The following is a 24924-nucleotide window of genomic DNA, read 5'->3' as shown; positions in this document are numbered from 1 at the left end:
TCCCAGCCAGAGCTCCTCCAGGTCCAGTTCTAGGCCAAAGAGGTGACGAACTGCCTCACAGGAAGTTGTCACTCCCTTTTAAAGGTGCTTCTTTTGCATCACTTCCTGTGCCTTCCTTCTAGTTTATGTGCCCAATCACAACAGATGCTTTCCTTAGGACTGCTTAGGGGGCAGTCAGTCAATTCTGATTCGTCACCCACTCTTGCACATGTGAGTTACAGACTTCCCCACTTGTGAATTAAGTGGTGGTGTTTACACCTTTGGTGATTAAATCTAGGGGATCCATTAAAGCTTGAGTCAGGGAATAACTGCTGACAGTCATATGGATGGGGTATTGTAGAGGGCAATGTGTGGAAATACAGAGACTAATGAAGTTATTGTAATAATCTAAATTAGTGAAAAACACTTAGAGGATTTCAAGGTTGGCAAACCACTGTGTAGAATGTGTGTGGTGTCTGTGTGTGTATGTAAAGCTCATTTGATTCTCACAACAACCTTATGATATAAATATTGTCATCCTCATTTTACAGATGAGGAAATTGGAGATAAGAGGCTGACTTGCTCAAATTCATAGAATTACTATGTGTCTGAGGAGGAATTCAAATTCAGCTCTTCTTGACTCTTAAGATCAATGTTCAAACAAGGTAATGCTGCTTCTAACGGTACAGAAGTTTGAAAAAACATATATATATATATGTATAAAGAAAAATAATGTAACCATCTAGGATCAGAGTGTGAAAAGGTAGGATTTTATTCATCAAAAGTTAACAGCAACAGGCACATATTAAAATGAGTATGGCAAAGCCTTTACAAATGGCTTTACACTGAAGCTTTCACCTCCAAAATGGCTGTTGCAACAAACTGTAAACATAATTAATAAACAGTCTTTTACAGTAACAAGGGAAATACAAATAAACTAAAAGAAAGCACCAGTTTCTTTTAAAACTAGATTACAGTTGTGCTTACTGTACTGTACTTAAAACAATTTAAAACAAACTACAAAAATGGAATGTTTTAAGTTTAAAATTAGTTCTTAAATTTTGTCCTAGAAAACATCTCCTTTTCACATCAAAAGGCCCACTGAGGGGTAACATTTCACCAAAGGGAGGGACAAGAAAACAATGCACTTTTTTTTTCCAAATCAAAACAAGAAGTTTGGTCACTTAGCTGTGTGCATAGTTTAAGGCATCTGTAGCAATTTGTTACAGCTTCCAAAACTCCCTTCCCCAAGTGTGGTTGCTCTTTAAGTCATCACATTCTAAAAGAATAAATTAAAAGTTTACAGTTTAAATCCTTTCCTATAAGGATAAACACACACACATGCACTCAATCATAAACACACTCACTTCTCACTCTCATTCTCTCTCTCTCACTGGCACCCACACACATCCCCATTCAGCCCTACACCCACACAAAAGTTTTAAATTCCTTATTCTCACTCTCACTGCAGCGAAAGGGACATTTGTATCCTTGGTTCTGAAGGACACATTTCCCCTTCCCACTATATTTCAGATTGGCAAATACCCTGAGCTGATGATGGTGTTTTTAAACATTCCACCTTTTCTTGCACGTGCAGGTCGAGGGTACAGTAGTGAAAACCACACGCGGCGTCTTCTCTGCAGAACCTCGAGACAGCTCGGACATTGTTTACCTCCCCAGCCCACTCCCACCCACCTGTCCCATCTCTCGCTTCAAAACTGGCATTTCTATTTTAAAAACAAAATTACATTCCCACGCGGCACTGAAGTGAAAGTTGGGCTGTATTCTCTGGGAATAGCTCAGTTCCCAGTGCATAAAACCATAGCAAATGGGAGACTTGTGTGGCATCCAAATGACAGGAGAAAGTCAAACATAAAGGGGATGTTTGGGTAAAAAGCTGCAGTCTCAGATTTGATCTTTATAAAATGGAGTGGTTCTTTCACAATCATGCTCCAAGGCAAATTTAGAACCCACATTTTTAGAGTCATTTTGTAAACATCAAGTCTTGTCAGAGGCAGCAGAGGCTGGGCACTTCACATTTCCATAGTTTCAGTGAGAACTTAGTGGTGGCGGCAGGCCTTCTCTCCCCTCTTCCTGTCAGCCTGATTAAGTTCCGAGAGACCTCTGCTGAGGGAGCCATTCAGAAGCTCACAGTTTTGCTTTGAAAAATACACACACATATACACGTGGCAAACCATGAAACACGTCTTCGGTTGCTCCTGGAGGAGCCTGTTCCTGCTGGGTTTTGCATATTAAAGTATTCACACAAAAGTCAACTGAGACAGATACATATTGCTATATGTTCCGGTCTTGTAATAAAAAGTGGGTTTAAAAGATCCATCAAAGGAAATCTTGGAAATAAATAATGCTGGCATCGTTCATTCAGAAACCTTGGCCGACAGGAGTCAAGTTCTCTCCCCCTCAAGACCCATTTCACAGTATGTAAAAAATTCCTCCCAGAGCCTGTTTGGTGCCACTGATTCTAGGCGGGTGGGATGGAGGTGGGTCATAACGATCGGTTTTCCTGAGGTAATAATTAAGAGTCCACTTCTTCAAAGACAGTGTCAGCATCATCCCTGCTGCTGCACGGTTCTCTCTGCATTCCCTTCCAACTGGCTTTATTGAGTCCCATGTGACCAAGCATGGTCTGTGTCAGCCTGGTATTGGAAAATCTGGCCCACTCTGAAAATAATGGCTCCACTAGGTATGTCATAAAGCCTTGAAGGGGAGAAAGCAAAAACAAAAACATCAAATTTATTTTTACATATTATCTTTTAAAAATCCATTAGCCACTTGAAAAGACTAATCCAGCACTACCAGTCTATAATTTTTTATATGAGACTAATACGTACAATTTAATTATCTTTTTTGGTGGACTCTCTGTTTCTTCAAATTCAAAGCACTATAATACATGCAAAACTTCAAAAACAATTTTAAAACAAACATAAGTATGTCATTCTCACATAGAGAACCCAAACTCAGTTGCCACTACAATAGCAATGGTTAAAATGTGCTTGAACATTTTCAGGACACCAGAGTGTGATTTAAGATGGATGGTGGGTTGGAAGAAAGAATAAAACCAGAGAAACTGATGAAGTTATGGTAGTCACTTACCAGGATACAACAGGAGGTCATAAGAGCATGGTGACAGGTTTGTAAGCAGTGGGAATGGAGGGCGTATTGAAAATTCTACTGTGACGTCTATTTTTTCTTTAGCTTAATTAAGACCTCACTACTGATTACATTGCTGATTAAACTCTAGGGTGAATTATAAGTCGTTTCTCTATAAAAATGTCATGAAAAAAACAAGCCCTGATTTTAAAATGCCCAAACCCATACATTTTGTAAAATCCAAACGTATGTATCAATGACAGAAATGAATATGCACACATTACTTTTAAAATAAAAAGTTAGATTATTAGAAAAATATAACTAGTAATCTAATTAATAGCTCTAATTGGTTCTCCTTGATCCACAAAAAGTTAATATACAAATATAAAGATTCATATTATACTCCAATGGTCTTTAAGAGGTAATGAAAAATAGCAAAGTTTGAAAACAGCAAGTAATGAACAACTTATACAGAGAAACTTCTGAATAAGATTCAAGAGCAATAAAATTTCATTAAAAATAAAATCCTACATAAGGAAGGGCTTTAAACTCTCAACTGCTATGTAAATGTAGTAATAGAGGTAGTAAATAGTAATATTCAATTCAAGAAGTATTAAGCAGCTGCTGTAAGCCAGGTAGTGAACTAGACAAAAATACTGTATTTAGACAAAGACAAAAATAAAATAATGACTGTCTCTAGGAGCTTGATCTAAAGCAGTGATTCCCAAAGTGGGTGCTACCACCCCATGGTGGGTGCTGCAGCAATCCAGGAGGGCGGTTATGGCCACCGGCGCATTTATCTTTCCTATTAATTGCTATTAAAATAAAAAAAATTAATTTCCAGGGGGCTAAGTAATATTTTTTCTGGAAAGGGGGTGGTAGGCCAAAAAAGTTTGGGAACCACTGATCTAAAGGAATGAAACAATGTGGAGATAGATTAAATATATACAAAACTCATACAAACTAAATATAAAACAGGCAAATTCTGAGCACTAGATAAATTAAATTCCTAGAAAAAAGACTGGAGTCAAATTTAACTAGAATGAAGACCTTAATTATTCTGATAATTGGTGTCTGTGAAGGAAAAAAATATATCTTCACATTCTCACATCACTAGTAATTTTCATCTACTACTAAAATAGTAGCTTACAAAGCACTTTTAAGACTTGCAGGGTGTTTTGCATATATTGTATTTGACTCAACAAAAATTTCAGGAGTTAGGTTTTATTATTCACATTTTACAGAGAAGGAAACCGAGGCTCAGTAAGGCCAAGTAATTTACATCATGGTCAGAGAGCCAATAAATGTCAGTGGTGGGATACAAAGGCAGATATTTACTGACTTCAAGTCTAAAGTTCCTTCAGTGCAGGCCTTTTGTTGCTGGTCTTCAGGATGCTGGCTGGTCTCTGCCTCATATCTCTCCAGTCTATCCTCCACTGAACTGCCAAATTGAATCTTCCTTAAGTATAGGCTTGACCAAGTGGTCCCTTGTCCTATTTGATGTTCCTTCCAAGACCTTCATAATCTGTCCCTCTCGAACCTTTCCAGTCTTTTATAGCTTACTCCTCTTCACCACAATTCTATCATGTTGGCTTCCTTTCTATTCCTTGTACAAGACACTCCATCCCCAATGCTGGGCATTTTCACTGGCTGCTCCCCACATTTGGAATTCTCTCCCTCCTTGTCTCTGCCACCTGGCTTCCCTTCTGGGCTTCCTTCAAGTACTAGCTGGCCATCTTCTACAAGAAGCTTTTAAATACTATTGCTTTCTCTCTGTTAATTAACTCTAATTCATCGTGTGTGTGTGTGTGTGTATGTGTGTGTGTGTGTGTGCGCGCACGCGCGCATGCATGCGTGTCTATAAAAAATTGTGTTCTCTCCCCCACTAAAGTGTAAGTAAGCTCTTTGAGAGCAGACGGTTTTTTTTTTCTTTGTATTACCAGCACTAGATACAGCGCCTGGTACATATGTGAAATGAGTCTGAACTGGGATCACAGAATCATTAAAATATCCTACTGAGTGAAAAGGTGAAGACCACCAGACGACTTTTAAGAGTTCAAACCTCAGATTAACTTTGGAGTTAAAATGAATTACAAAAATATAAAGACCTCCCCTCTTGAGCACCAATGAACTCAAAATATTTCCTATCTAATTGTGAAGAAAAAATATCCCAGAACAGTGGAAAATACTGTGATTTAGGTTTGAGTGTTACTTTAAGGGATGTAATGAGGAAGGAAATTGTGAGAATAGGCTTCTTTCTACTGATATTCTTCATTTAGCAACAATAATCAATCAAAATCAAACTCCTGGATTATAGGCACTATTAGAACAAAACAATATTACGTTTCTGAATTGCCATTTAAAACATAGCTTACATATAATGACAAATGGTTTTCCTTCTGAAATCTAGTGATCTAAACCTACTTGTCTGATTTCCATTAGATATCATAGGCTGGAATAGAAAGTAACCTTACTATCTGTCTAGGAAATAGCAAGGTAGAAATCGAATAGAAAACTTTGTGCATTAAACATACCTTTTAGTCTATAGTAGTAACTTCGTTGTCAATCATAAGGGGTGACAATTACTGAATAAAATGTTTTTTTTGTGTAAAGAAAGTGGTGATCATCAGAAAAGGCGGCAAGTACCAGAGTAAAGAAGTGGGCAGGAGGGAGCAAGCAACCTAACCACACTGGTAGTGAAGGAATGGGTAGAAGGATGGTTGTAAAAGAACAAAAAAGGCATCAGAAAGGGTTTAAAAGAGAACTCAATAGAAAGCTGTTAGGATAATATTCTCTTCATATAATATGAACATTTTTAGAGTCATTTTTGTTCTGCCAGCTGATTCAACCACTATACCAAAGTGACCAATACTGAGATATACATTGTGGTTTTCAAGGCTGTACATGCCTAAATTGGATATTATTTTTTTCTGTTTTGTACCAACTAAACTAAACATGCAATACAACAAAACTACTGAAAAATAATTTAATAAATAGAAAAAGATAATACTGAAGATGCACATTCAAAAATATTTCTCTTGAAAAAGTAAAAGTGAAAGTAAGCAATGGTATTTTTCTATAAAACTACACAAAATATAGAAGCTTACCAATCTGAATGTTGGCAACTGTATCTGTCTGCCGATCACACAATGGACTCACACTCAAATGATATTTTTTTTCAATATCTCCTACAGAGGAAAAAATCATAAAAATAAGAGAACATTATCAGTTTCCCCAACAGTAAAACATTGTCTCTGATGTCCTCAGATTCAAGATTTATGATACTATGTGTTGATATATGTAAAGGATTTCTTTACATAATATAGGAATCATTCATGTTAGAATTGGAAAGTATACCTCAAAAAAAATCTTCTTATAACTAATACAATAGTCTAAGACAGTGATAGGCAAACTACTGCCCATGGGCCAGATGTGGCCCCCTGAAATGTTCTATCCAGCCACCTGACATTATTCCTAATCTGACGAATACAATGAGTAGGACACAATACAATGAAACTTCAAAAGAGTTGCCTCAGAAACAGATTGACAGATGAGCATTGCCTTTCCTTTGGCCCCCTCTTTAAAAAGTTTGCCCATCACTGGTCTAAGAGATTAAATAACTTCCCTAAGAGTGTGCAACTGATTTAGTAATAACTCTGGGATTAGAACTTGGGCTTTCTGGCTTCCAGATGAGTTTTAATAAGCAAGTCTTCATCTATTTAGCTAAGTCTGTGTGCCTTGTTCAGGCTATCCTTTCTGTGGTCACAGATGTTACTGAAAAGACTCCATACTATTCTGGGGCTTGTTCCAATATCATTTGCAAACGGAAACATCTGGATGATCTTGGTATCGACAGAGGATCTCTCTTCTATTTGGTCTCTGCAGCACATCTTCGGTGACACTAGTGAACCTTATGGTGGACATGTTTTCTCCATATCTTATACCTCACCTGAGAGAGCTAAACATCAGATTTTTGATGCTTGTGTCTAAGAATTTTGTTTCTTAACACATTCATCAATCATCTTACTTGAAAGAACTTTAAACCTTTATTTTGTACTACTTAGTTAAAAAAATTTTTTTAAGGCACTCAGCCAATATATACAGCATGATCTTATAACGAAAAAGACATAGTCTGCTAGAGAACCTTTTTTTGCCTATTCTTTTACATTTTTCATGTCACATATACTACTGAAAAGTGTTCTTTCTATAACTTATTGACTCTAAGCAAAACATATGACATCACTTATCACATGTATATGTTGGTATGTATTTTGGGGTTTAAGCTTTAAAAAATCGCTCTATAGCAAAAATGAATAATATGGAAATAGGTCCATAATATGGAAAAAGTGATAACAAAATTTGTAAAACACAGTGGAATTACTTGCCTTTGGGAAGAGGGAGGGAAAGAAAATGAATCATGTAAACATGGAAAAATACTTAAAATAAAAATTAATTTACTGACTCTAGAGCCTCCTCATCTGTTACTAAGGCTGAGTGAATGAGCTGTAATGTATAGTTACCTTGATGGAAGAATTCTTCTGTGACTTTTTCACTCCACTGCTTGCTTAGTTCCCAGGTCCGGCATGGGTTGCATATATCAGCACACTTCAAAGCCATCTAGACAATACAACAATTATAATCATTATATACAAAAACAAAATGCTTCCATCTTAATTTTAAAGTATGAAATGCTTTCATTATTTCTCCAGTGCTAAAATTAACCAATATTACATTATGTATGTTATTACAAAATGAAAAATTAAAAAAAAGGTGGTGCTGACTATATCATTATGGGTGAAGGAAAATGGCTGAAATACCTGTGTAAAACACAAATCTTTTGAAATTAAGTATCAGTGAAGAATTTCTAACATGAGTTGGGATGGGATTAGTCTTTGCAAACCTGTTGTAATTTTACAGGTTGTCTTCTTGGAGCCACTCACTTCACTATGCTGATATTCACAAGGTTTTCCAGGTTCTTGGAAAACATCCCTTTTATCATTTCCTTCAATACAGGAATATTCCATCACATTCATATTCCATAATTATTCAGCAAGTCCTAGTTTATAAGCCCTAAGTCCAACTTAGAGACATACATATACAAAACTTGCTGAGTTTTAAGTTAAACGCTACCATGTTAATGAAAAACTTTAGTTCTATGTTTTTCAGTGTTTGCAACAGAAATAGGTATTAGATTTTGCCAAAAGCCTTTTCTGTATCTATTTATATAATCTCATGGTTTTAGATTATTTTATTATTAATATGATCCATTATGTTTAAAGTTTTCTTTATATTGAACTAAATTTTTATTCTTGGTACAAATCCAACCAGGTTATAATGGCTAATCTTTTAATCAAATGAGATAAATATTGGTAAAGTGCTTAGCACAGTGTCTGGAACATAGTATTTATATATTATATAAAAGCCAACTATTATAATATTATATATTAACAAATTAGGGAGGGCAGAGATTAATGAATTGGGCATGCAACTTAAAGAACTAGAAAATGAACAAATTAAAAATCCTCAGATGAAAACTATTGTAACTATTTCATATCATTATATTTAATATTTTTGTATCAAAATTTATTAGAGATAATGGCCTATGCTTTTCTTCTGCTTTGTCTCCTCCTGCTTATATCAAGACTCAAAGTATCATAAGAGAAGTTCTTTTATTCTTTTTGAAGTTTATGTAATACTGGAATTAATTAGCAAATCCATATAACATTGGTTTTATTTGTCTTTGAGAGTTCATTTAAGGCTATTTTTCCTTTTTTCTGAGAGTAGAGTAGTTATATAAATAACATATAATAATATAATATTATGTAATAATATGCAATATATAATATATATAATATGTGGTTATATATAATAATATATATGACTTTTCTTGTTCATATTCAAATGACTTTTCTTGTTCATATTAATACTGTCTACTGATAATATGTCAGGCCCAGTTCTGATTCAGGCATAAAACTAAAATTAAATCACCTCTCTGGTTTTAGACGATAATATTAGACTGAAACTTTTCTTCATTTAGTTTTTCCCTTAGAGCAGTGATGGGTAAACTTTTTAAAGAGGGGGCCAAAGGAAAGGCAATGTTCATCTGTCAGTCTGTTTCTAAGGCAATTCTTTTTAAGTTTCATTATATTGTATCCTACTCATTGTATTCGTCAGATTAGGAATAATGTCAAGAGGATGGCTAGAACATTTCAGAGGGCCACATCTGGCTCGTGGGCCGTAGTTTGCCCATCACTGCCTTAGAGCTTTGATCAGAAATCTCCTGTTTAAAAAAACTCACTTTAAAATGATAACATTAAATATTTTTCAGTTGTTATTTGATGCAATAAGACATGAACTGATTAATCTTCATCAATCTGATTGTTTATCAGATGTGAATATATATGTCCTTTTTTATGCAATGACTTACTACTATAGATCTTAAATAAATTCTGCATCAGGCATAGCTGACATAATCTGTGAAGTGCCATTATATTTGATCTTACCTGATAGAGCAAACATAAGAAGTAGGCAATACTAACTTTATCTTTCCCATTTAACAAATGAGGAAATTGTGCTTCAAAAATAAGTTATTTACAAAGAGTTAGAGGGTTCTGAATGTAGAAAGTGGGATTTGAATCTAGATGCCTCCTGAATCCAGGTCTAAAATCTATCCACTATATCACACTGCCCCTTTCTACTGCTCCTCTATAGTCAAACAACATGAAGACAATTTCCCTCCACACAACTTACAGCACTGACTCTCCATGGGGCAGGGGAATTGGCCTAACTTGACACATGCATCTAGAGTAAGGCCGAGAGAAGGAAGGTCAGCTCTCTATCTACTCTACCTCTCTGCCTCTTCCGTTTGCTCCCTGGTTCTACCAAATGAGATAGGAGAAAGGCAGAAGGACCTGCGACAGTGCCTGCTTTTCTGCCTCTCAGCCTCATTATTGTGGGTGGCTGCAGTTATAGTCCCTAAGGACTGGAGATGGGAACACAGGAGAAGAATGGAGGGAATATGTAAGCACAACAAAAATTAACAGTATTTGTTTTTTTGCCTTTGTGACAGAAATGGAATGGTTTTATATCTATGCCTACGTGTGGGAGTTTCCTCCCATGTTCTCTAGTTCCTAGTCACTAATATTGCTGCCAGAATAATATATTACCATCTAAATATATTTCTGTGATAGAAATAATTTAGGCCTGTGTAAATTAGTGTGTCCTTGTATTAAGGAATATGAATAAATATGAAAGGATAGTGGGAAAAGGAAAACATTACAGTCCCCCCATTCTATTCATATCTTTTCTTTTTTCCTCTTGAGGTACAAGGTAAAAGGCACATCATATTCACTTCTTATACACATGGAATAAACATTTGCTTTTAAGGATGGAGTAGTAGACTGAAAAATTATGTCATGCTGATTCTTTTTCAAATCTGCAAGGAAGTTTATTAAAGTATTACTAAACAAATACTATCACTTCTTTCAAAAACATTACTACCACACAGCATTTAATTTTCTGCTCTTTTTATAATGAATAGCATACTCATATTTTAAATAAAAAGAAAAACATAATCATCTGTTCTTAAGGAGACATTTAAAAAACAATGCTACCATTACTAGGTGCCTGCTACTAGCAACTTAAAAAACATTATTAGTTTAAACAAATTCATAGCAATGCCTTGGGACTTATGCATCACTGGAAAAGTACTCTAATGCATTAACATTTTATTTTTATTCTGATATCAACATGACATACACTAGAAATATAAGTTTTACAAGTCAGAGTGTCACCTGTAAAATGAAATGTCGATGACTGGCATCTTCTAAACATAAATTCCCTTTGTCCAAATGTGATCTAAACAACGAGAGATATTCATTTTGTCGACTAATGTCCGTGGCTAGAATCAAAGCACCTATCTGGTTTTCCATCTCTTGCCTAGAATTAGAAAAATATACAAATTGTGAGGTATATATTTATATAGAACAAAAAAACTATAAACAATTCTCAATTTTTCTTAAAATTCATAAAAAGCCAAATTTCAACTAAAATGATTTATCAGAATTAATATATCTTATAATTACTATGCGAATTATACTTGTCAAAAGAGCTTGATTTATCAACTACAGCTGCAGTCTAAAATGGTTTACAGAGAAGTAGCCATAGCCATATCCAGCTAAGTTGTAATTGTCTGCTTTGGCAAACTTTAAAGTTTAAATGACCAATCACCCAGGATGTTGTAGAAGGAATTGTATGGGCTGGACTGATGGCAATGAGGTTCATTCTAACTTTGAAATTCTATGGCCAAGATGTATCATTAGAATTTGGATGCCTTTTAGGCTTTTCACTTAAACCATCATAGTCATTATGTATACTATTATGGATCTGATTCATAAGGCCCTCAGAAGCCATCTAATCCAATCTCCACATTCTACAGAAGAGCAAAGGAAGGTCCAGGGAGGGCTTCAGGTAATACATGCAGTTCCCACAAGAGGTAGGAATTTGAACTCAATTTAGCTAATTTCACAACCATGCTAGTCTTACTGTACAATGATACCTTTGGTTCATACAAATGTTCTAATGTCAATAAACTTATCTCTTTGCTATTTTAAAATCTTTTTCTGTACTCTGAGTCCTTCAATTCTTTGTCAGGAAGTGATTAACCTTTACATCATTAGTTCTCTGGAATCCTAATAGGTCGCTGAACTGATAAGAGTTCAGCACAACAGTACTATATCATCCATTATCCAATTTATAGGCAACCCCCCTTCAGACTCCCATTCTTTGTTACATCTAAAAGAGCTATAAATATTTCTGTACATCCTCAGGGTTTGCTTTGCTTAGGACTAATTGTTCCCTTAAACAAAACTATCAATAATCATATTTTAAAAAGTTCTAAATCTCTCCTGATTAGAGAAATGTAAATCAAAACAACTCTACCACTTTATACCTAGTAGACTTGCCAATACATCAGTAAAGGAAAATAATAGAGAGATGGAGCCAAGATAGAGGCAGAGCCAAGATGGTGGCGCAGTAGTAGGACCCTTCTGAATCTCCTCCAACCGCTAATTAAAAAGAGTCTCAAAAGAACAAAAATCAAAACCAGTCAAGTAAAGGGGCTCTCCCACTGGATGCAGCCTTAAAGGTAGGAACTATTTGGGGATTCCCACGCTGAAAGAGGGTGAAACTGAACTTATCAAAGGGCAAGCTGAACATCCTTCCACCATACCATGCCAATCATAGCAAGGGCCTGGGCAATCTCTAAATTCTCAGGGATTGGCTGAAAGCACCACAGACTTAGCCCTGAGGGCAGTGCAAGGCCTTGGCAGCAAGATTTGAGACTTGGGGCTGAAGACTGCCGAGCCTGGGAACCAGAATATGGAGCTTGGGCAGAAACAAGGCTGAGGCAGCAGGGGCTGGAAAGATAGCCTCAGGGCAAAATGCTTTAAAGCATGCTACACAAAGAACATCACAGATCTACCTTCCCTCACTCAGGCTTCTGACTGGGAAGTGAAGATACTACCAAGACAAAGCCCTGAGAGACAGAAACTAAGAAAACAATCAACATGCAGGAACCCCAATCCACTAGTGGCAAAAAGAATAAGCAACAGTACAAAAACTTCTTGACCCTGAATAATTTCTACAATAGCAGAGAGTGACAAACAAGCAAACACATCCAAACTTTAAAAAAAAAAAAGGAAATTGGTCATAAGTTCTTGAAGAACTCAAAAAGGAGTTCAAGAACCAAGTAAGAAAGATAGAAGAAAAATCAGAAGAAAAGTGGGAAAAAGAAATGAAAGTAATACAAAAAGAAAATAATAGCTTAAAAGACAAAATTGTCCACATGGAAAAAGAGGCACAAAAATCAAATGAAGTAATAAGCAAATCAGAGACCAGAATTCATCTGCTGAAAGCCATGAAAAGAAGGATAGACCAAACTGAAAAGAAAAATCAGAAGATCAAAGCTAAAAAAATCAGTCTTTAAAGACTGGAATTGAGCAAGTAGAAGCTAATGATCTCATGAGATAGCAAGAATTAATAAAGCAAAATCAAAAGAATGAAAAAATAGTAGGAAACATGAAATATCTCACTGAAAAGACAACTGACCGGAAAAACAGATTCAGGAGAGACAATTTGAGAATTATTGGTCAACCTGAAAGTCTGGAACAAAATGAAAGCCTTGGTACCATATTCCAAGAAATTATCCATGAAAACTGCCCTGATATTCTTGAATGAGAGGTCAAAATAGACATTGGAAGAATCCTCACCCCCTACATTAAATCCCCGCAAAGACAACCACTAGGAATGTTATAGCCAAATTCAAGAGCTTCCAGGCCAAGGAGAAAATACTGCAAGAGTCCAGAAAGAGATAATTCAGATACCAGCAAAGCTTGGAATATGATATTCAGAAAGGCAAGAGAATTTGTCTACAACCAAGAATCAACTACCCATAAAAAATGACTATATACTTTCAGGGGAAAGTATGGGCATTTAATAAAACAGAAGATTTCCAAGCATTCCTAAAGAAAAAACCAGAACTAAATGGAAAATTTGAACCAAATACAAAATTCCCAAGAACCATAAAAAAGGAAACAAGAAAGAGGGAAAAATTTTTTTAAAGAACTTTAGCAAGGCAAAATTGATTATATTCCTATAAGGAAAAATGATATCTGTAACTCTTAAAAATTGTTTTCATTATCTAAGTAGATAAAAGAAATAGTCATAGATAGAGGTTATGGTATTAAGCTGTTTAAGATGATATGTTAAAAAAATGGAGCGGGGAACAAAAAAAAGAGGATGGTACTATGAGAAAATTGAAGAAAGAAGAAAAATAGGATAAATTATATGTATGGTGGAAGGGGGGGTGTTAAGAATACTATTATAAGAAGGGGAGAAAGAAAGTGGTAATAGGTAATACTTAAACTTTACTTTCAGTAGAATCAGTTCTGAGAGGGAAGAACAGTCAAATCTATTGGGTATAGAATTCTATCTTACCCTATAGGGAAGTTGAAAGGGAATAAGGAAGGAGGAGAGTGGGGTGGGGAGTATTAAAAGGGAGGGAAAGGTTGGGGGTGTGTGTGATTAATAGACCTTAAGAGAGAAATAAGAGGGGAATAAGAAGGGAGGGTGTGAGAAGGAAATTAAAATATGGGTGGGGAAAAGGGGGACTGAGTTAAAGCAAAACACTGGTCTAGAAGGAAATAGTGAAAGAAGTGGTAATCACAACTCTGAATGTGAATGGGATGAACTCACCCATAAAACAGAAGCAGATAGCAGAGTGGATTAAAAACCAAAATCCTACCATAAGTTGTCTACAAGAAACACATGAGGCAAGCAGACACACACAGGGTAAAGGTAAGAGGCTAGAGAAGAATTTATTGGGGATCAACTGAGAAAAAGAAGGCAGGAGTAGCAATCATGATATCTGACAAAACCAAAGTGAAAATATATCTGATTAAAAGGGATAAGGAAGGTAATTACATTCTTATAAAAGGCAGTATAGACAATGAAGAAATATCAGTACACAAATGGTATAGTATTCAGATTTTTAAAGAAGAAATGATTGGAGCTTACAAGGAAATTGATAGTAAAACTATACTAGTGGGAGACTTCGACCTTCCTCTATCAGATCTAGATAAATCAAACCAATAAATAAGAAATAAGAGATGCAAATGAAATCTTAGAAAAATTAGTTAATAGATATATGGAGAAATGTAAATAGGGATAAAAAGGAATATACTTTCTTTTCAGCAGCTCATGGTACATTCACAAGGACTGACCATGTACCAGGGCATAAAAACATTGCAAACAAATGTAGAAAAGCAGAAATAATAAATGCAAGTTTTTCAGATCATAATGCTATAAAATTATAATTAGTAAAGGTACATGGAGAAGCAAATAAAAAATCAACTTGAAATTAAATAATCTGATTCTCCAAAACTGGTTGGTTAAAGAACAAATCATAGAAACAATTAATGATTTCACTGAAGAGAATGACGATGGGGAAATAATATATCAACATTTTTGGTATACTACAAAAGCAGTACTCAGGAAAATGTATATTCCTGAGTGCACATATTAAAAAAAAGACAAAGAAGAGATTAACGAATTGGACATGCAACTAAAAAAATTAGAAAAAGAACAAATTAACCCTCAGATAAAGAACAATCAGGAAATCCTAAAAATCAAAGGAGAAATTAAAAGAACAAATAAATAAGACTAGGAGCTGGTATTTTGAAAAAAAAAACAAATAAAATAAAGTATTGGTTAATCTAAATAAGAAAAAGGAAGAGAACCAAATTAATAGTATCATGAATGTAAAGGGTGATCTCACCTCTAATGAAGAGAAAATTAAGGTAACTATTAAGAACTATTTTGTCCAATTACATGGCAATAAATATGGCAATATAGGTGAAATGGGTGAATATTTACAAAAACATAAATTACCTATATTAACAGAAGAGGAAACAGAATACTTAAATAATCCCATATCAGAAAAAGAAATCAAACAAGTCATCAAAGAACTCCCTAAGAAAAATCACCAAGGCCAGATGGATCCTGTTATATAACCAAAGACCCAGCTCAAACCTCAGTTAACTGTCTGACCTCCCCCTCCCCTGGCTCTCCATTTCTAGAATCTTTTCCCTACATCTGCATCTCCCTGCAGACCCACCTCACATCCTTAAATCCTCTCTTCCTTATGATAATTCACAAGTGAATTCTATCAAACATTTAAAGTTCAATTAATCCCAATACTCTACAAACTATTTGACAAAATAGGCAAAGGAGTCTTACCAAATTCTCTTTATGATACAAGTATGGTACTGATTCTCAAGCCATGAAGACCAAAAATAGAGAAGTAAAACTATAGACCAATATCCTTAATGAACATAGATGCAAAAATATAAAATAAAATAAAATACTAGGTAAAAGGCTACAACAAATTATCACAAGAGTTATTCACTATGACCAGGTGGGATTTATTCCAGGAATGCAAGGATGTTTAATATTAGGAAAACCATTTACATAATTGACCACATCAACAACCAAACTAATAGAACTCATATGATTATCTCAATAGATGCAGAAAAAGCCTTTGACAAAATACAACATCCATTCCTATTGAAAACACTATAAAATATAGGAATAAAAAGGCCTTTCCTCAAAATAATACAGTATTTATTTAAAAATATCAGCCAGTATCATCTGCAATGGGGATAAGTTAGATGCCTTCCCAGTAAGATCAGAAGTGAAACAAGGATGCCCATCATCTCTACTACTATTTAATATTGTACTAGAAATGATAGCAGTAGCAATTAGAGAAGAAAAAGAAATTGAAGGAATAAAAGTAGGCAAAGAGGAAACTAAACTATCACTCTTTGTAGATGACATGATGATATACCTAGAGAATCTAAGAAAATCAACTAAAAAACTAGTTGAAACAATAACTTTAGCAAAGTTGCAAGGTACAAAATGAATCCACATAAATTATCAGCATTCCTTTGTTTCCAACAGAACCCAAGAAGCAAGAGCAGAAAGAGAAACTCCATTTAAAATCACTCTAGACAAGATAAAATACCTGTGAATCTACTTGCAAAGACAAATTTAGGAATTATACGAATGTAACTACAAAACACTCTTCACACAAATAAAACTAGATCTAAACAATTGGAAAAACATTAATTGCTCATGGGTAGGATGAGCTAATATAATAAAAATGACAATCCTATCTAAATTAATTTGCTTATTCAGTGTTATACCTATCAAACTACCAAAACACTTTTTTTATAGTTAGAAAAAATTACTACAAAGTTCATCTGGAAGAACAAAAAATCAAGAATATCCAGGAAAATAATGAAAAAAAAGTGAAGGACGGAGGCATAGCTTTACCAGATCTCACAATATACTATAAAGCAGTGATCATCAAAACCATATGATACTGGCTTAGAGATAGAAGGGTAGATCAATGGAATAGACTTGACAGTAGCAAGATAATTTTTAACCTAATAGTTTATTGAATACTAATATTTCTAAGTTCTTATTTTCCAAAGTTTATTAATAATCACTTGAAATAGAAAAAGCAGATAAGCATAGATTTAAAGTCTCTTTCTTACTCTAAATCTGATCACATTAGCTTATCTTGCAGGATTCTCTGTCCATCTCACCTGCCTGCTCAGGGAAGAGAGAGAGCCCAGGGTGGGGTCCACCCACACCCTTTTATTTATGTTCATAGAAGCAACCGCCAGCATTTAAAAATTGGGATGAACTGGGTTGGCAATCTAGGAGGGGGAGGAGATGAAATTCCCTCTACACATTCCCCCCTATAATCCTTTGGGAAACTAGTCTCCCCAATGGATCATTTAATCATAACTATCTTATTATACCTCTAAAGATCTTCTAGATAAAAGTATATATAGTATCACACTTTCTAAGAAGAAGCTACAATAGTTAGAAATAAGAGGAAAATAAAAGAAGAAAACAAAAAATGATTGATAGACGCATTGACAAAATGTCAATTAGAGTTTACATTCAGAATAAATATGTTCAACCCCCTTAAGTTCAGTTCATTATATCCCAAAGTTCATTCTGGATCTTTGATGCAGTGTGTGGCTTCTCCAGGCATCTTTATGGCACCTTCTCCAAAAAATCTGCTTTCTTGACTCCTGGTGTTGGCAAATTTCTTTTCCTGAAATTTCTCTAAAGGATTTTATACCTTGGATTTTAGGATACTTACACAATCCCCTTTATGGAATGTGTTGACCAACACCAGAATCACCTTGGGACATAGTGGAGACAGGTGTATTACACTGTTATAGTCTCATACTAGAGGGACGGAGGTGCCCAAGTGGCTTAGTTACCCTGTGATGGGTTATAATCTCATCCAGGAGGTGGGAATGATTTTTCCTGGGAAGCTTAGTAGCTTCTGAACTGGGTTCATTATATTTGTATTTGTATTCAGCTTACTCTACCTTTCCACCAGAATAATCTAGATTCTTGGTGACATTTTAGACCCAATAGGTTTTCATCAGCAATACAGAGGTTTATATTTTTATGGGCTCTCTTGCCAAAATTTGGATAATGGTAGCAATAGATTTAGTTAAAAATATCTCAGCCAAGGTTAAAAGATTGACTAGATCTGGAGAACTTGTGACAAGTATCCATGAGTTCACAGGTTTTTTGAATGTCATACAGTAATTGGTTATATAGAGACTCATGTGAATCTTAATGATAGTGCATTTTTTGCTATTGTCATTGATAGGTTCTTGTGATTTGGGGGATTTTGGTACTTAGAATCTGCATTAATTGTTGTACTACTGTTTTTAAAAGCCTTTTACCTGGCTACATGAAAAAATCATGTATACTCACATGAATCATGGCCACGTTAAAAGAAATAGATTTCAGTTTTGATTGAGAAATTGTGCTGTGCCTCTTCTTGGCTAACACATTGTCACATGGAATGTGAACTATTTAATTATGATTTATTATTTTTTCCTTTATATTTACAATAGGATATTTGATTTTTTCCTTTTTTCCTGTCCTTTGTATAACTTGAAGTATATGGAATCAGTATTAATGGTTTTGAACTTGAAGGATAAGTTTACAGTATCTATTAGCCCTATGCATACCCCAAAACTTTAGACTATGGAAACCTGCCACGAATTGATAAATGTTATGGGACTTTGCTTAATGACTGTGTCTGATTCCAGAAGAACAGAACAAAAAAGAGCCACTGCACAGTGCCAAGGAAGCACAAAGTTAACCTGCACAGTGCCAAGGAGCAAAGGTCAAGGAGACCAACCAATCCCGGTGGGATTAATGAGATTCTGTGCCAAGACAGGAAACTTGAAGTTGTTTGGGGTTCGAGGTTGCAGTTGTTTGACATACATCAGACACAGGTCCTCCCTGTGTCACATTTCTATCAAGCATCCCACTTTAGCTGCTATTCTGACTCCCCTAGATTCAGGGGGTTGGCAAGTTTCTTTTCCTGAAATTTCTCCAAAGGATTCTAAACCTTGGATTTTAGGATAATTACACAATTCCCCCCTAAGGAATGTGTTGACCAACACCAGAATGACCCCAGGATACATTTCTGAGTTATGAGGTATATGAAGCAATTGTCAAAAGAAAACCAATACCCCCCCCCAAATCCCCTCAAAAGAGGAGCAAAAATTCTGGATTAATAATAATAATAATAATAGAATAAAAATCTTAGGTATATAAAATTCTAAGTAAAAAAAGAATAAACCTGTAATAGGTCCTTGAATCACTAGCAAGGCCCAATTAAAGTGATTTATGTTCCACAAGCCTGTAGGACAATTGCAGCTATATAGCACTTTACCATCAGTAGCCAGGACTATAGAAAATTGCCAAACTATAAGAGAGAAGGGACTAGATTTCAGCAGTAAATGGGAAAAATCATTCCCTGGTCTCATTTTACCTTCACTGTGTTACGATTAAAAATGATAGACTGAGATAATAAGAGAAATTAGTAGTTTAATTAAAACCATGGCCATGTTGGTAAAATATATATATATATATATATATATATATATATATATATATATACATATATATATATGAAGAGAGGAGTGAAAGAAAATGAATCATATAAACATGGGAAAAATATTTAAAAAGAAAAATTTTAAGAATTAAAAAGAGAAAAAGAAAATAAATGTTAGGGGTAATCTGGCTAAATTGGGACAGTGATGCATTACTTTGGGGATTTGTGAATTGATCCAACCATTCTGGAAAGCAATTTGGAATTATACCCAAAGGGCTTTAAAAGAATGCATCTCCTTTGATTCAGGTATACCACTAGTAGGTTTGTTTCCCAAAGAGATAAAAAAAATGGGGATGGACTTTTTAATACAAAAATATTAATAGTTGAGCTTTTTGTGGTGGTAAAAAATTGGAAAATGAAGGGGTGTCCCTGTATTGGGGAATGCTGAACAAATTCTTGCATATGATGATGATTGAATACTATTGTGCAGTAGGGAATGATGAACCAGTTAATTTCTTTAAGAAATGGAAAAACCTCCATGAATTGATGCAGAGTGAAATAAGCAGAACCAGAAGAACAGTATACACAGTAACTGAAACATTGTGGAACAATCAAATGCGACTGACTTGATGCTAGTAGCAATGCAATGATCCAGGACAATTCTGAAAGACTTATGAGAATGTTATTCACATCTAAAGAAAGAACTGTGGGAATAGAAATCCAGAAGAAAACATATGATTTATCATTTGTTTATATGGGTATGTGATTTGGGGTTATGGTTTTAAAATATTACAAAAATAAACAATATGGAAATAGGTTTTGAATGATAATACATGTATAACCCAGTTATAACATGTATAACAAGAACTGCTTGTCAACTCTGGGAGGTAAGAAGGGAGGGAGACAACAAAAATCATGTAACCAAGGAAAAATTTTTTTCTAAATATTAAAAAAATTATCAGAATCACTTTCAGACTTTTTGTCTAAATGGAGTGCTATGAAACTTAATGATAATAAAGTCAGAGAAGACCCACGCATTATCATCACATATTTAGATGTAAGCAGTTTATCTTTGGTCCTTTACTCTTTGTTCAACCATGTTTGTCTTTTTTTATTCCTGTGTTTGACCTTAAAAGTTTCTCTGCAGTTTTGGTATTTTTTATCATAAATGCTTGGAAGTACTCAATTTCATTAAATATTCTTTTTCTCCCCTGTAGATATTGTACTCAGTTTTGCTACATTTGTGATTTGTCTTGGCATTAGGCCCATATCATTTACCTTCTGGTATATCATATTCCAAATTCTCTGCTTTTTTTTTCCAGTAGTGGCTGCTAAGTCATGTGTGATTCTCACTGTGGCTTTTCGGTACTTGAATTCTGTCTTTGTGGCTGCTAGTAATACTTTTTTCTTAATCTGGAAGTTCTAGATTTGGGCTATGATGGTCCTGGGAATTTTCATTTTGAGATTTCTTTGAGGAGTTAAATCAGTAGATTCTTCCTACTTCTACTTTGCCCTCTGGTTCTGGTTGATTTGTATAGTTTTCTTTTAAAATTTCTTGAAATGGTATTTATAGAGTATTTTTTTGGTCCTCGTGTTCAGATAATACAGAGGTCAGTTGTTTCTGCTATAAAATACTTTACAATATCTTTCATTTTTTTAAGTCTTTTGATTTTAATTATTTCTAGTTGCTTCATGAAGTCATTGGCTTTTATTTGGGTCATTTGAATTTTCATAGAGATTGTTACTTGGCAAGGTTTTATACTTCTTGTGCCAAGCTATTAATTCTAATTCTTTCTTCCATAACTCAGTTTTCAGAGAAGCCATATGGGTTGCTTGAGTTATATAATTGTGAGAAATCTCCTTGCATCAATCTTAGGATACAACTGGGTTTCTGGTCAGCACAACCTACGTTCTTAGTTAAGGGTCTCTAAGCAGCAGGTAGAGGTGGTCTAGCCTTGTAGGGAGAGTTTCAAACAATGCAATAAAACTTCCTGAAAAATAGAAGAGTCAAGGCAGGACCATGATTGAGCCTACCTACTTCTTCAGCCTTATTTCATAGTACTCCCTTTCATATACATCCTAATTTATAGTCAAACTTATCTACTAAGTGATTACCAAAACTGGTATTTTATTCTTTATTTCTGTTCCTTTACACAGGAGGCTCCCCATGCTTGGACTATATTGCTCTTTCACCTATCTTAAAATCTATAAGTTCCCTCCAAGTTCAGCCTTGGCTCCACATTCTCTGATGAATCTTTACTAATACTCTCTCCAAACTGCCTTATATATCCACAGGTTACATATTCTAGTAGAATAAAAACTCCTTGATGGTAGATGCTATTTTTTGTTTTTAACCTTTTTATTGACAATGCCTAGCATAGAATCTGTTGAGATAACCTCAATACTTTGTAGAGCTCTGACTGCATCAATGAGGTTCCTTCCTTCTATAATGTAGATCACAAGCCCACCCATCCCTACCCATTACAGTCCTCTTCTAAACCCATTACAGTCCTCTTCTAAATTGCTCATGGGGTGATTTTAGATCTTCCTCTAAGTCTCTTGATAATACAGTTGGCAATAGAATATGCGGACTCTTCATAAGGTCACTTTCATTACATTATTATTCAGTCATAGTTCTCTAGTAATATCTTTTATGATGCTTTTCTTTGGATATAGATAAAATATCTATAATATAGTAAATATTTATGAATTGAGTGATCTCAATTAAAATAAGCCTTCTCATTAGGAGTGTTTTTGCTCATAAATTGTATAGAGATACCAATAAATCCCTTCATATGCATAGTCATTATTTAAAAACAAGTCAATGTGATAGTATTCTTATCACAATGTTTATGATTCCCAAAATGACCTAGTTATCATTATTTTCATTTTGATATATGACTTGCTTTGACCTATCCTTTTATCTTAATAGTAACAGAAGTGATTACAATGCAAAGAATTTAAAATAATATTCTAGTTATTGTATCTGAAAACTTCTAAACTGTAAATTTTATGGATTTTCAAGACAGAAGATTCTATGGATTTGCAGGAATTTGGACTTTGTCTACCTTTTCTTTCCTTACCTTTTAGTTATAATTCAGCCTTAAAGGGAATTTAGTACCTACTTGAGACAATCATGGTACAATCTTAATATATGATCAACTCCATTGTACAAATGGAGTGGAGTTGTAAATTTTAAGAACTCAAAAATATAATTAATACAAATGAATCTATTGGAATGGACTTTTAATGTTTTTTGTCAAAATTCTGGGTTAATTAAAAAAGTAGTATAAATATCCTCACAAATAAAATCCCAGTTATCTCCATTAATTTCATGAAAAATACTGAAAATATGATAGATATGTCATATCTATAGATGTGTGGATATATATTTGTGAATATGTATCATAATTAAAAGACAATTTCCTGAATAGAAGTGTGTGCATATACATATATATATTTTTCACTTTTATTTTCAGTTTACTTGATATTCAAAGAAAGATTTATCAAATGGCAATATAATATCAAATTGGGCAATGGGAAAATAACTTTAAAATATTTGGTAAAATTATTTTCAATGGTTCAAAATAAAATGAATTTAATGTTTATGATTTACATTATGTCCATCCAACATACCTGTTTTCTAATGGCATATGGGCAAATAAACCAGATTCTCTCAACAACCCCACTGCTGATCGCCAGTGGTGATTTTCTAATACTGAGGTATTCTAAAAATAAAAGCAAAGCATTAAGTTATTTAATATATTTTAGTAATGTTTCTAAATATAAAGAATCATTCTGTCAAACTGCCTAAAAATCTTATTGTAAGAGAAATCTGCTCTTTGCTCTCACTCAAAATATTCTAGTTTTTCATAATTCAAAAACATCAAATTTGTTTAAATCTTACTTTGTGTTATAATTGTACTTACCTTGTATAAAGTTGCTAAGTAATGATTTGTTTTAATTAGAAAAGGCTGATTAACACCTGGGTGATCAAGATCATGTGTGGCAGCTGCAATTAAACTCAGCAAGATGTCCCAAGGAGTTACAGACTTGGCAAGCTATAAATTTAATAAAATGAATTATTAATTACCTGAATGCACCTGAGAAATTCTGTATTATTACTACTAATACATTAGTCAAAATGGACATTATAACACTTTTATTTTAGCAAAGTTCTCTGAATGATATATTGCAAGTTAAAGCAAATTACTATACTTTTTTATTTTTAACAAACCTAATTAGCCTACTAGTGATAGTGTCTAATTTAAAGTCTTTTCTTTAGAAATGAAAAGGTCTGTAGTCTCTCTCATTGTGTTATGAAGTTACATAAATTTCTTTTGTCTTTCACACTACCATCTCTCTGCTGCAGGCCCTCATCATCACAAACACACACACCTGGACTATGGCAATAGTGCCTGCTGGCTGGTCTCCCTTCCTTGTCTCTTCCCATTCCAGTCCACCTTCCACTCACCTGTCTAATGGATCTTAAAATTCAGGTCTGATCATGACATCTTCCCGTGCAATAAATTACAGTGGTTCCCTATGACCTCCTCATATAAAATAAATATCCTCAAATAAAATCCTGTTTGCTTTTCATAACCTGAACCCTTCTGACCTTTCTAGTCTTCTTACAATTTTACTTCCCCCAACAGATGACTGAGGGAGAGGGAGGACAATGACTTAGGAAGGAGGTTTTGAGGCAAAAAGGGAAGGTAACCAGGTGGCAAGGTGTACACTGGTGGCATAATCAGGCAGTTTCCTCTCTGACAACCGCAGTAAGTTTATTTTTCTGGGAGGCACGATGGAAAAGGGGAATACACTGGGCAAGCTCCAGGCAGGGGCAGAAACTGTTTAGAGGGAAGAGTCCAGAATGCTATTGTTTTGGCTTCTGAGGAATTGCAGAGAATAAAAAAGTAGTAGGAGTCATAAATCAGAAAATGAAGGTCTAGAGGAGACAGAAAGAGAGGACAGATAAGGGAGAGAATCAGAAATCTCTGGAAAGAGATGAAAAAAGTGAAATTTAGTCATTGATTTCTGTTTGGTCTATTTTAATCTTCAGAGAATCCATTACTTGGGTAAGATTTACTACTTTCTATTTTAAGCTATTTATTCCATTTCTAAATTTCTTTTCTAGAGTTTTTATTTCATTACTGAATCTCATGTTTAAACATCCTATCCAATGAGTTCCCTGACCTACTAACTTCCCATGACCTCAGTCACACACAGATACCCTTAATGTTGCCATCACCTAACAAATGCATACATCCATGTTCAAGAATTTTAAAATCTCATTATCAACTGCATGCTATTTTTGTATTAGGTATATTTTT

The 24924-nt window shown here is 34.5% G+C and overlaps 1 protein-coding gene across 2 annotated transcripts in view; it reads right to left on the bottom strand.

Annotated features, from left to right (window-relative positions):
* Positions 1–733: 733 nt before the first annotated feature.
* PDE7A (phosphodiesterase 7A) overlaps positions 734–24924 on the bottom strand; it is a 141746-nt gene continuing 117555 nt past the window's right edge. For both annotated transcript variants that reach the window (XM_044666047.1, XM_044666055.1), the window contains exons 8-13: positions 23521–23652; positions 23228–23319; positions 10884–11028; positions 7611–7707; positions 6198–6278; positions 734–2697 (exon numbers count right to left, since the gene is read on the bottom strand). In XM_044666047.1, coding sequence (XP_044521982.1) covers positions 2516–2697; positions 6198–6278; positions 7611–7707; positions 10884–11028; positions 23228–23319; positions 23521–23652 — 729 coding nt within the window. In that variant the 3' untranslated portion in view covers positions 734–2515. The remainder of the gene's footprint in view (positions 2698–6197; positions 6279–7610; positions 7708–10883; positions 11029–23227; positions 23320–23520; positions 23653–24924) is intronic.

This window comes from Gracilinanus agilis, chromosome 1 (genome assembly GCF_016433145.1).
Source record: "Gracilinanus agilis isolate LMUSP501 chromosome 1, AgileGrace, whole genome shotgun sequence".
Taxonomy (NCBI): Eukaryota; Metazoa; Chordata; class Mammalia; order Didelphimorphia; family Didelphidae; genus Gracilinanus; species Gracilinanus agilis.
The sequence above is the reverse complement of the archived record's forward strand: the minus strand, read 5'-3'. Positions and strand labels throughout refer to the sequence as shown.